This window comes from Phycodurus eques, chromosome 11, assembly GCF_024500275.1.
Source record: "Phycodurus eques isolate BA_2022a chromosome 11, UOR_Pequ_1.1, whole genome shotgun sequence".
In the NCBI taxonomy this organism is placed as follows: Eukaryota; Metazoa; Chordata; class Actinopteri; order Syngnathiformes; family Syngnathidae; genus Phycodurus; species Phycodurus eques.
This window is the reverse complement of record NC_084535.1, coordinates 23,517,590-23,530,993: the sequence shown is the minus strand read 5'-3', so window position 1 is coordinate 23,530,993 and position 13,404 is coordinate 23,517,590. Positions and strand designations below refer to the sequence as shown.

The 13,404-nt window shown below is 38.0% G+C and overlaps 1 protein-coding gene across 1 annotated transcript in view; it reads right to left on the bottom strand.

Moving 5' to 3' along the window:
* Positions 1–13,404, bottom strand: part of LOC133409448 (regulating synaptic membrane exocytosis protein 1-like) — a 100,754-nt gene that overhangs the window by 32,661 nt on the left and 54,689 nt on the right. The window contains 13 exon segments of the mRNA XM_061689448.1: positions 410–514; positions 1,056–1,218; positions 4,151–4,204; positions 4,494–4,647; positions 4,835–5,006; positions 5,556–5,686; positions 5,775–5,890; positions 7,944–7,990; positions 8,570–8,587; positions 9,732–9,855; positions 10,858–10,957; positions 11,083–11,196; positions 11,719–11,759. Coding sequence (XP_061545432.1) covers positions 410–514; positions 1,056–1,218; positions 4,151–4,204; positions 4,494–4,647; positions 4,835–5,006; positions 5,556–5,686; positions 5,775–5,890; positions 7,944–7,990; positions 8,570–8,587; positions 9,732–9,855; positions 10,858–10,957; positions 11,083–11,196; positions 11,719–11,759 — 1,339 coding nt within the window.

The window sequence follows — 13,404 nt, the reverse complement described above, 5'->3', positions numbered from 1 at the left end:
GAAGAGAGTGAATTGGACCAAGAGGACGCTATGCACCAACACAAATGCACAAACAGTACATAAACGCACACACTCGCACGGCAAAACACACAAGGTACACTGCACAGCTTTACAAACAACTAATCAGTAGGCTACAGCACCAACCCCTGTTCGAAGTCCAAACCAACAATGAAAATGAGACATTTGCTTACCAAAAATGCCACCCGTCCAAAAAAACAAACAAACAACCATTTTGATAATTTTACATAACTCATAGAATGTGGTTTCACCAGCAATGACATTCATACATTCAAATGCTTTTCCACTTTCCTGCACTGCGTACAGTTAAGCAGTCAGTATTGCCCAAAATACAAATAACACAATAAGTGAACATACGAGGATAGGACAGATGCAAATTCAAGGATAATACCTGTCATCCAGGTATTCCTGATCCTTGTGGCGACCTCTTGCAGAGTCATAGTAGCGGGTCGGAGAACGAGAACGCCTAGAGTGCGAAAGCTCATCGTCTAGACTCCTGAAAAAGAAAGACAATAAATATACCAATAAAGACGGATATGTCTTATGTCACTGTAGTGGTGAAGCAATTTGGCAGACAATTCTTGGCTCGGCTCATTTGGCTCAGACTGTAAAAGCAGAGCTGGCAGCACAATGAGTTCCCGAGTAGTCGGCCATTTCATTTGGGGATGGCCTCAGTTTGTTGGTTTCCAACACGCCTCCTCTCTCAAGCACTATCATGTGCCATTTTTAGATTTTGCCTTTCCTATATGTTTATTCAACCGGACTGTAGCACCCAATGGAAACTGCTGAATATCATTATTTTTCAGGATATAAAAGAAAAACACTTTTTCAAAGCAGACACGGAATTGATTGGAATAACCATGGAGCCGATCTTGGTTTTTCCATGAAGAGGAAAATTGTTATTTGGGGATATCATTGTTCAAGAAATAACATAGCCCATTATCTCTGAAATGATCAATGTGTTATGCTACACTTTAGAAGCCACTGCATTGCCCCTTTAAATGCAATAATACATCATCAGTCATCTAACTTTTCACCTCTGTGCAGGTACATTGGCTGGTCGGGACCGCATACATCCCTGCTCCTCGCGGTGGGGGGATACTGAGCGAGAACGTATGTGATGTGACGGCGTCCTCTGGTGCTCGGGCACCTCCAGGGTGGACGTGGGCTCTCGTTGGTGCTCCCTGCCACGTCCCTCTGCTGCTGGGTGCCAGTGATGTTGCATGTAAACGCATATTGATACACACAAACAATTCATTCACAAGTAAAGGGAATGGAAATTCCAAACACTGTGCATCCAATAGTTTTTCAGACCATTTACACACTTGATTTTGATTTAGGGAAGTCTTTTTTTTTTTTTTTTACGACAAAGTGCAATATATGGATAGAGGTATTGGGACACATGACCATTATACCAGCAGAAACTGGAAATGTTGTAGACTGTTACTTTTGAAATCTAGTCATATACCGTATACGCTGCCCTCCGAACGAATTATTTTTTTATGTAGACTAAGTATATCTGGATCAAAAGACGAATTGGAGTCAATATATCCACATTTTAGATATCATTCTGATCTGATCCGAACTGAGAAGATAGCATCCCGGGTTTGAACCAACCCACTTTTCGTGTGAGCAAAAGTTTTGGACAATTGTTACTATGTGAATAACGACTGACTGATGTACAGTATTTCATTGTCCGAGTGAGTCCTATTAAATTAATTCTTCCAACCATAAATTGCGTGAAATCTCTACGCTCAGTTTCAGATTGGGGTTTTATATTTCTGTAACTAACAAGACAAAACAACAGAGAGCTATCAATGGGTGAAAAACAATGACTTGTGAAGCTGAAAATGACAAATCTATTCGAACCATAGCACTACATTGGCCATAGCCAATACAACCATCTGGAATGTCCTGTAGAAGAAATAAACCATTGGTGTACTAAATAAGAGCTATTAAATGACTAGACCAAGGAAAATGACAGCTCTTGATAACAAAAACAGTTTGAAAGTTGTAAAAAAAAAGATCCTAAAACAACTTTGTGGCATCAGAAACAACCTGCAAAGGGATGGAGTGAAGGTCAAGAATAAAGTACAGATGTAAACCAATAATTAACAAGAATAATAGAAGGGCCAGGATGGAATTTGCAAAAACTACAGAGATGAGCAAAAAAAAAAAAAAAATGTGGGGGGGGAAAAAGGTTTTAAGGACTGACGAGATGAAGACCAAAGTGATGGAAAGGCTAAAGCTTTGTGGGTAAAAAAAAGATATACAGATGATGCCAAATATAAAAGCTCATGTGTGAAACATTGACTTGGCTTGCGCTTGCGGGGCTTCTTCTGGGACGGTCTCTCTAATCTTCATTGATGATGTACAGTACTAGTCCTTGTTTTACGACATCAAGCTGCTTCGAGGTTACAGCACGGAAAGAAGGCATTGTCGCGCGGGACAAGAAGGCACGCTCAGTTCCCACAGTACTGTTTTTCATTTGTTTGTTATCTACTGATGTCCTGGAAGTGCTTTTCATACAATTATTTACAGAAATTATGACTTTATTACTGCATTAGTGTAGGCTAGTGCCGCAACCGCAGCAATGGAGACTGTCATAAACGGAGGCCCAAAACACACTGTTCAAACCAGTTAGTTAAGGGGCACCAAGTGGCAGGTTTTCAACTGGCCAAGTAAATCCCAAGACTTAAACCCCACTGAGTTAGAATTTTCCCTGCTAAAAAGGAGACTGAAGGTAGTAACCCTCAAAACAAAAACTCCAAATGTGCTGTAGTGAAAACTTTAAAAATGGATCACAAATGTTCACTCTAGCCTGTTACAATACTCTCACCCAAAAAAAAGAAAAAAATGCTGTTTCATTTTGAGTATGTTGTAAATCAGATCCAGATATAAATACCTGGTACTACTGTAAAAGCTGAAATATTGATCTCTTGTCTCCTGTTCATCTTTTGATGTCAAATGTAATTTCAGCAAAACTAAGAAATAAGACACTATGTTCCAATTATTTTGGAGGAAAGTGCATATGGAAATATGTTAGCAATAAGAAAACATTTAACAGAACTGAAGCGAGGTATTTTCTGCACTGTGTTCTGTATTTTAAAATAAGAATAAAACATCTCAACATGATCTGAAGATAAAATTAGAAATAAAGCGAGTGATCAGCCTTGAAGGCATATGTGCATTCTTGCTGGGCTTTGTTTTGATCCCAAGGTCCCTGGCTTCATTTCCAACAGTGCAATACCTCAAAGCCAGCAATGGCCCACTAGTTTCTCTTTAAGTGGGTCTACCATTTTCCCTTCCCATTTATACCTATCCAGACACACCAGATGGTTTGTTTTACAAAACAGTTTGTTTCTCAAGCCCATCTGGGAAAGAGTTGATCTAAGGTGTTTCGAAAAAACTGGAACTTTTCAGAAAAAGTTGCAAGGTGACATGATGGTGGTAACATTTTTTATCACGAAAAGCTTTCAGTGTAGTTCTCTGCGTTTTGTTTTACTGAACCAATGTTCTGATCAATGATAATATCCACACCAATCTTTTAGGGTTGCCTTCATTTATAAGCTTCTTTCTTGCTTTGACACACTGAAACCAACAAAAAAAAATCTCTGTTGCTTTTGTCTCCTCAAAGGACGCTCTGCAGTTATCAGTTTTGACTATCAAGAATTGTATCAACAGCAAACTTTGAAAATGTTGAAGATTTCATACCAATATTCTGTGCAAATGTTCCTGACTCGCGTCTTCTACCCATAACCAGTACACAAAAGTAATGTGATGAGTTTTTCAGTCAGCTACTCCAAGTAGTTCAAACGTTTTGACTGTTGTAGAGAAATATTCTCAAATATGAGAACTACATATTACGATTGTGAGAATGTAGTTCCAGATCTGTTTGTTTTACAACGCGAATCATTGTGGGAGCTTCGGCGTGGACGGAATTAGCATACAGTCTACAACATTGCAGTTTACAGGTGAAAGTGTTATATGGTCACGTGATGAGTGTCTGTATTTTATGTTTGATATAATTTTCCCCTGACTTTTCATTCCATTTATGAGCATACAAAAAAGACACTACACAAAAACATATGTCTGAAACATTGCATTGTACAAGGAAACAATCCCCACCCACCTTTAGAAACTACAGCTGTACCCTCAAATTCAGGCTCTGTTACGCGCTGTGAACCTACATACACACAGGCACACATGTACACAAACACACACACACGCACACACAGACACACAAACAGGCATGCACACATTCCAGTACACATAAAGTATTAGGGAAGGTAAGTAAAAGCAGACATTAACGTCGACATAGAGTATGTTATACAAAGCCGATGACTGATTTTAAAAAAAAAAAATAAAAAAAAAGTGTCTTTCCCAGTGCACGCATACACACACAGAAGATTTGACAGAGCTTAAAAAACACTCAGAATTAAGTACACGTATAGACACAGGCATGCAATACTTACGCTGCAGCTTCCTGGCAGGGTTGTCCGTGTGTATGTGTCGACGAGGCAGATACGGAGAAGGTCGGGGGAGCGGTATGGATGAGACGTCATGCGTTTGGAGGGGATACCAGTGTGGCTTGTCATCCAGTAAGGCTGTCTCCAGCTCTATGAGGATCTGTCAAGTCAAAGTTTTCACTCTAAATAAGACAAATTATTGATTTTAAAACAATCAAAATGTGTTTTTACTTCAAATAAAGTTAATACTTGAATAACTGCTGCTCCATGTAATTCTTATTTCTTGACCTAAAAATTCAAGCACACAGTGCTATGTGTGTGTGTGTGCCTGTGAGTGTAGATATTACTTCTCCCATAAAGATGCTGTCCTCCTCCAGTGACCTGGGCTGGTCCCACACTGTCAGCTCCAGCATATGGTTACGAAAATCCCTGCGATGGATATGAGTGTAGAGGAACGTTTGGTTCCACTTGGGTTCGCAGGTCTTCTTCAGTGCTTTTGTCCTGCGTTTACTCTTGTCACTATATCAAACACATTCAAACACAAATTTGAAGATTTTTATGTGTCCAGCAAACTCCAACGTTGATGATTAAAGCCAATGTGGGGTGCTGTGCCGACAAGGAGAGTGTGGAAGCATCGTATTGAGTTACATAATTCATTCCAAGGACTCGAGCAAACCCCAAACTTTCAATATGTTAAAAAAAATAATTTTTGTGGACACTTTAGAAAATGTCCCTTCAAAGTAGGGCCCGACCGATTCAATCGGTCAATATTAGCCCTTTTCAAAACTGATGTTTTTTGCCGATTTGTTTTAATACATTAACAAATCAGATCAGACAAATTTCTCCCTGTGGTAAAGTTAAACATATTGCAAAACAGTCAAATGTTCTGCGTGTAATTCATATCTTTATTGTTGTAAGCATTAACGGACCAACAAAGAAGTTAATTTTATAAAAATAAAATAAAAAAATTATTAATTGGCCGATTAATCAATTATCGGAAAGTTAATCTACTAAATATCGGCATCGGGCACTACTTCATATTATAACTCGAACATTTGACACCCCTACCTGCGATCAGGAAGGAAGTACATTTTAACGTATGGGCTTCTGGGTCGGCCATCAGGCCGTAGAGGGAGCTCTACGGCCTGAAGCACATTGACAATTAGCTGGTGACCCGCTTTGTCGTACCACAGCTTCACCTGCAGGACAAATACATACACACATTTTGTCCAGAGACTTCACAATGTGAAACACATAACAGCTGATTTATAGAGCATACACACTCACAGAAAGTTTTCCTGGCATTAGCTGTGGAGCATCTAGAATCATTCTGGGACTGCTGGGAGATAAGAGATTTACAGATGGTCTCTCCATCTTCTGGGACTCGAATGAACTCGAACCTGCTGCGAAGTAAAAAGAAACAAAACAATTATTTGAAAATCTCAAGAATTGACGATTGAGCCTATGTTGATGGTAAAAGAAAACAAAACAGTGTGAATTACAGTATTTGCAATGTTTGGAGTATTTGTTATTTTTTTATATCAGCTTTTGCTTACAAAAAAAAAAAAAAGGCTAACCGCAGAGGTTCAGTTTTTTGCGACTGGGTTCTGGTGACTTTAAATTTGAAATTGTATAAATTTGGACTTGCTGTCAATGTATTTCTTGAGCCTGGTAGCATGCTCTGAACAACTATTTGTGTCGCTATAATCCTGCACTGCAAATCTTACCTCGTGAATTGATCTTATTTCTAGGGAAAACATCGTAATGTACTTATTTTGAGGCATTTATTTCCCTCATTTTCAAAAAGACATGATACAATATCTTATTTTAAGAATCTTATCAAGTCAATAGTCAAATTATTAGTTCCATTGGCAGGTTCTTTTTAGGGAGAAAAGTGTTATTTTTCAAAATATTTTATTACTTGTTTTGAGATTTTTTTTCCTGTTGTTGTAGCACAACAGATTTTATGGTAAATTGGATCCAACACTATAGAGTAGTGAGAACTACATATTACGTTTGTGAGAATGTTGTTCCAGATTGCAATAATTGTTCATAAACCCTTTTTTTTCCTCCAGTCCCTCAGATTTGGCAGAGCTATCTTTTAAGCTGCTAAATGCTGCTATGTTCCCAAGCCACTACCAGCTGTATTTGTTGACAGATCAGCAGACTTTTACAGGTTAGAACAGGGACCTTTTATGGCAGAAAGTGACACGATCCATTAAAACAGTTCCGTTCCTGTCCCGACAAGTAAAAATGGGTTTGCGCTGACTACGAAGCTTCATAAAGGCAAAAGAAATTGCAGATGTATTTGGCATTACACACTGTGTGCTTAGGATCTTGAGTGTTAGGGCTTTTCATGGACAGTACAGCACCATCTCTATTTGAATGAAGTAGCTTATGAAAACTGTCAGATGGCTCCTGTGTTATTTCAGGCCTATGCATGAAAAATACACAATTCTTCATGCTTCACAAGAACACAAGATTAAATCTCAGTCTTTATGGGTGGATAAGCAGAAGAAAAGCTGGTTGGATTCAAAGAAAAATATTTTTTTATATATGTTCGGAAGGTAATTGGAGACTTGTTCAAATAAATAATAAAATAATACTTTTGCTCATAAAAAGAATGAAAGTGAGCTTTGTTTAATATGTCGACATTCGGTTAAGGAAAACAGCACCAAGTCAGTGTGTTCTCTCTAATGCAATCTACAGGGTAATTGAAAAGTAACTCCCTATTTTGAAATACTTATAATTTATTCATATGTTGTAATATTGTTCTCAATTTCTTTGTGTATGCTCCATGATTAAAGGAGCAAGTCTAGTCTACCAAACCAACGACTTTGGAAGAACTTGAAGGGCAAATACGAGAAGTTATGTCTTCCATCCCTCAAGAGTTCCTTGTGAAATCAGTTAATGCGGTTCCCAGGCGTCTTGAGAAGCTGGTGGCTAATGCTGGCGCCCATATCGAATTTTAAATAAAACTCCATGCAATACACTCTCTTCTCATGTTCATTTCTTGTAAGAATGACAGTTCAGAAATACATTACAAACACTTAAAAATAGGGAGTTACTTTTCAATCACCCGGTACATACACAATTCATGCATCTCTGTCCTGGCAGTTCAGCATAATATGGCTGACTCTACAATAAATCAAAAATAACAATCCAAGAAGAATGGAACGCATCCCACACAGAGTCGACTGAGTGTATGTGAGGTACTGTATATTTACATGTGTGATCGTTAAAAACTTAAATTGTAATTGTTGTAATGTAATTGTAAACTGCCAGCTCACTTGATGAGGCAGTGGTTTGGCTATGCAATAGATTATTTAAATTCCAATGGATCTCTATGGTATTTTTCTTTTCTTTTATTCCAAAATAATTGGAAGTCGACGAGCGTCAGGGAATGGATTGGGTTCTACTTTGGAGCTTCCACTGTATAACATAAGAGATACCTACTAGATTCTAATGGAGGGTGGGATGTGTCTGGGATTCTCGGGATATCACTGAAAAAGAAAAATGCACGAGTCATTTGCATGTTGACATTACATACATTAAAGTTAGTAGTTTTGTGGATGCGCAGGCTCGCATGCTTGAGTCAAATTTCTAATAGTAGTCAAACTGGTTAGCTACAGTACTGTAGATGTTCAAGCTAAAATATCACATGGTTCGGAGGCATAATAATTTACTAAACACAAATATAGATAAAATGAATAAAGCAAGCATCATTAAAATAAACTCAAATCGTGCTTCATCGATTCCAGCAGCCAAAATCAAAACAGCAGTGTTAGCAAAGTTTGGAGCGTGTTACGTACGTATCATCTTCTTGGAATGTTGGCTAATTTGGCTTGTGGAAAACAATTGACTTTGATTCACAACTCCCATTTTGCATCCCTTTGAGTTAAAAATATACAGTAATTGAGATGGACAAATGCAATGATATTCATTTAAAGCCAATTTGCGCATGAGCTCATCTAAATGAAAGATCTTCTCTTTTCGAGATGCAAAATGGCATCAGCAATAGGAAACTATATTTCCATAAGCATGAGGGATCAATGGTCCTAAAAAATGGTAGGATTACTTACTGATATTTTCTATACACCCTTTGTCAGTGTTTGGAGAGAAATTAATACATTCAACTTTGTGTTCCAAAATGTATGTCAACGTTATGGATACAAACAATATCAAAGATAATACAACATCAATAAAGACAATGTCAATATTGTTGAAAATAACTGTTATCCATGAATCCATGCTTCGTATTTAAGTTATTAATAATAATAATAATAATAAATATATATACATATATATCATGAATAATACAGTACAATCAGTCAAATAAATAATAATAATTTTAGAGGTTTAATTCCATCCCTCATTCCTGTTCAACATGTGAAATGCTGAAAGCAAAGCACATTATCCTGGATGATCTTTTATAGTTTTTGTGATTGTTGTTCTCATAACGTTTAAGTACTGCACGTTTTGAGAAACATTACTTCATATCGCTGGCGTCGAGCATAATCCTCGTAACTCCAAAACATCACTTTTCAGGAGAGCGTGCAAAGAGAGGAAGCTATTTTCAACACTTTAGATTAGTCAATAATTTGTAAAAAAAAATACAGTGACACACACATGTGGGGACTGACCAATACAGTAGTATAGATTTGTAAAAAAATATTAAGTTTGAAATAGTTTGACAGCCAGTTTGGCCCGATGCCAGCGATATCAAAATTTAAACGAGTGTTCATATTAAAAAAAAATAAAAAAATAAATAAATCATTGTTACAAACACAAACAGAAATTGCAGAGTAGAGCTTTGGGTAATTTGTAATTATACATGTTGACTGTGAAATATCTACTGTCTACATCCAGTTACTGCATCTTATATTTTAGAGCTTAACAGCATATTTTATTTTACCGAATAGGACATAAGAAATAAATTGTACATGTGTTTAATTTCCAGGCTTAAAACAGCGTATAATTGGACACCAGCACAATCTAATGGGAACACATAAACTATGAAAGATTCGGCCTTTACGAGACGCTAGGCTAACAAACAATCAGTCAAAACAATTCATCAATCAAAGCTAGGCATTGTTGTGTTTGCAAAGATAGACTTTTTGATACAGTTCTTGCAGACTGAGACTCGAGTATACCTAATGAAGTGTCCAGTGAGTGAGTATGTCTGAATTTACTTGTGTCTATGTATTCTCTCACATGAGCTGTCTTTAAAAACACACTACTTACCCAATAGGCCGGGACACAACTAGCTCGACTTGGGGCTCAGCTTGAGATTCAAGGATGATGTTGTAAACTTCCTTCATGGTGGCTCCTGGTAACAGTTTCCCATTCCACTGCAAAACTTCATCCCCTGAAATTAGATGTTGTGTCATACTTTGTGTGAAAGTGAGTTTATGCGATTAGCAATACAGTATTAGCATTGTATTGTTCGTCTCACGTTGGTTTCCTGGCATGATACCTTTTCTAAAATCCATTGGTTCCTGATAAAGATGCATATTTCTAAGAGGGCTATGTTATGAAGATATTTTTTCCCACTAGTTTATTTTGTAAGAACTTCCAGCAGTAAATACACGTGTGGGATTGATTTAACATCACTGGCTTTGTTCACTGTAATAAATACTTTTTTATTCATATAACCATCTAGCAGGATTTTTTTTATTTTTTTATTTTTTTCATTTTGACCTGTCGGGAATTGTGAAAAAGTACTATTCTGAAATAACCTTCAAGATAAAATATGCGAGGACATGACAAATTCCCTGTTGAACAAAATGAAATGGAACCGTAATAGTTGTCGTTTTTTTCTGAAATTATGTGTAAATGCTAACAGGCGTTGTAATGAGCAAAAACAGGCATACTGTACTGTATCTATCCATCCATCCATCCATCCATTTTCTGAACCGCTTATCCTCACTAGGGTCGCGGGCGCGCTGGAGCCTATCCCAGCTGTCATCGGGCAGGAGGCGGGGTAGACCCTGAACTGGTTGCCAGCCAATCACAGGGCACATGCAAACAGACAACCATTCGCACTCACAGTCATGCCTACGGGCAATTTAGAGTCTCCAATTAATGCATGTTTTTGGGATGTGGGAGGAAACCGGAGTGCCCGGAGAAAACCCACGCAGGCACGGGGAGAACATGCAAACTCCACACAGTCGGGGCCGGGGATTGAACCTGGGTCTTCAGAACTGTGAGGCTGACGCTCTAACCAGTCGTCCACCGTGCCGCCTACTGTATCTATATTAATTATATATATTTATTTTTTTTAAAAGCATGACATTTCTGTAAGAGTCCTGAAGACACAAGTATTTGGGCTTCTTCTCTATTTTTGAGGACTCACAAAGTTTCAGTATACCTGCTCTCAGATGTCCAACCACATCAGCCAGGCTGCCCTTCTTGACTTTGGTGATGAAGGCACCTAATCTCCCTGACTCTGTTATTCTACCTCCGACCACCTACAACGAGAAAGAGGGATGCCATGAGGAACATCAACTATATGAAACCCTTTTGGTGAGGCTTGTGAAGCCAAATTGTTTATCTTGCGTGTGTGTCTGCGGTAAGTGTCCAATGCCATCCTGACCTTCAATCCCAGTAAAGCCCCAGCTTCTTTAGGCATGGTTGTGCTCCTCTTACTGAGGGTGATTCTGCCAATCAGATGGTCACCCTCTTTGGATGGTTGCCAGGTTACAGGGTGCTGCAACAAGAAACAGAAGCTTGCTACACTTGTGACTGGGACCTGGCACATAACACTGAGCTACATTTAAAAGTATCAATAAGCGATATGATGACAAAAGAATCCATCCATCCATTTTCTGTACCACTTATCCTCATTAGGGTCACGGGCGTGCTGGAGCCTATCCCAGCTATCTCCGGGCGAGAGGCGAGGTACACCCTGAACTGGTTGCCAGCCAATTGCAGGGCACATATAAACAAACAACCATTCACACTCACACCTACGGGGAATTTAGAGTCTTCAATTAACCTACCATGCATGTTTTTGGGATGTGGGCGGAAACCGGAGTGCCCGGAGAAAACCCACGCAGGCCTCAGAACTGCGAGGCAGACGATCTAACCAGTCGTCCACCGTGCCGCCCATTTGTATTATTATTACTTTAATTATTGTCTTTTATGTTTTATGTACAGTATGTTAGCGCTGCGGGTGTTGTGCTATAGAAATGAAGTTGAGTGGAGTGGAATCGAGTTGAGAAATACTTACATGCCATACAGTGGGGTCATGAGGGTAGCACTCCCAGTCACCTGTAAGAGGAAGATGGGCTTTGATAAAGTGAAGCTAAGACAACCTTTTAAATATACACTTTACTCTATACTGTACTGTGTAAAACTTACAAAAATAAAACAAGCAAATACTAACCCCTTCTTGCCGAATTTGGAACCTCATTTTTAATACATTTTCAATTAGGTTAGAATTCATGGAACATTCAGTTTTAGATACTATATGTATTGGAAGGTGTGTGAGAAAGACAAATGTAAATTTGAGAAAACAACCTTTGGTTCATAGTGTACATCACTGTAATATGGCTCAAGCAGTGTGGTGGAAAATTTAGAATTAAAAAGACCACCAAAAAATGCCTCACACAAAATCTCTTGTTTGGAATGTTGTAAAGTATTAGTCAGAAATAGCAATGATCACAATATTGTGCAAGACCTCTGTGTACTTCACCAGAACTCAGTTTCTCAAATGTAAAGAAAAGCATGTTTTGATTTTTCTTTAGCTTTATTTTCCCTTTTAGTTAAGGTCGAGTGTTTTATTGCGTGTTTATTGGACCATTTTTCATCAGTGAATGGAAATCTTCACTCTGCTGTACATATTCTGAGGTTAGGCTAAGATGGCATTTGATGCTTTGCTCAAGGACAAACTGACGGTCATCACTCCAACATCCAACTACAAGTTAGTCTTGTCTGCAGAGGGATTCACACCCTGACTCCCCAATGGCAAAAGTAAAATCCTCTGGACAGAGCTAACTTCTTTTTACGTCTTTGTTATATGTCATTAAATTTTAGACTCAATGTTTTATTGTTTTTTTTGTTTGTTTGTTTTACTAGGAAGATGGGCTTTAACTACTTTTTCATGAGTAAAGAATGTTGAAATTTTACTCAAAAATTGCTGATGCAGTCAAATTGATGTTCAATTGGGACACTACTATTATTCCATCTGACCATTTCTGCTGTTTGCAAAAAAAAAGCACAATTTGTAGACAAATGAGGCTAACATATTCACTTATTTTTAAGAAAATAATGTAAGAAACCAAAGAATCATGACAACCTGAAACACAATGATTTGTTCCACAAAAAGAGTTACAAAAGAAGGAAATCAATCTGGAAAATCCATGTTAAAAACTGTTTCACTACTATTTCTGTCATATCCATTACAAGCCGATAAGATCAATAAGCAGAAGAGCTAAACTTCCTTATCCTCTCTTGGAAAGCCACAAATGTCGAATTAAAACTCATAGTTAACAGTTATAGTCTTGGGAGAACCTTCTCCTTCCATTCCTGATTGGGTCACTGTCAAAGGCAAAGCTTGAAAGGTTGACTCTGCACATAGATGTGAGCAAATGAACTTGAACAGATTGACTCACAGTCTACAAAGAAGGCCCAACTGTGCTAACCATTAAAGTTTGAGTCACTACTTGTGTTAAGGAATAAAATTAGGAGAGTTGTGGAGCTCACATGTCAATATATGAAAACTGAGATCATATTGTCAATGTCATCAGTTGGTGTTGACTTTCAGGGTTCTCCATACCTTGCCTTATTTGTCATTGATTCAAGTGTCCTTGATGATTTGTCAACTGACATGAGAAACCGAACAAAATCATCTTTCTTTTTTAAAAATTCAATATCATATTTCAGACAGTGATGAAAAATATTATTCAGGGGTTCT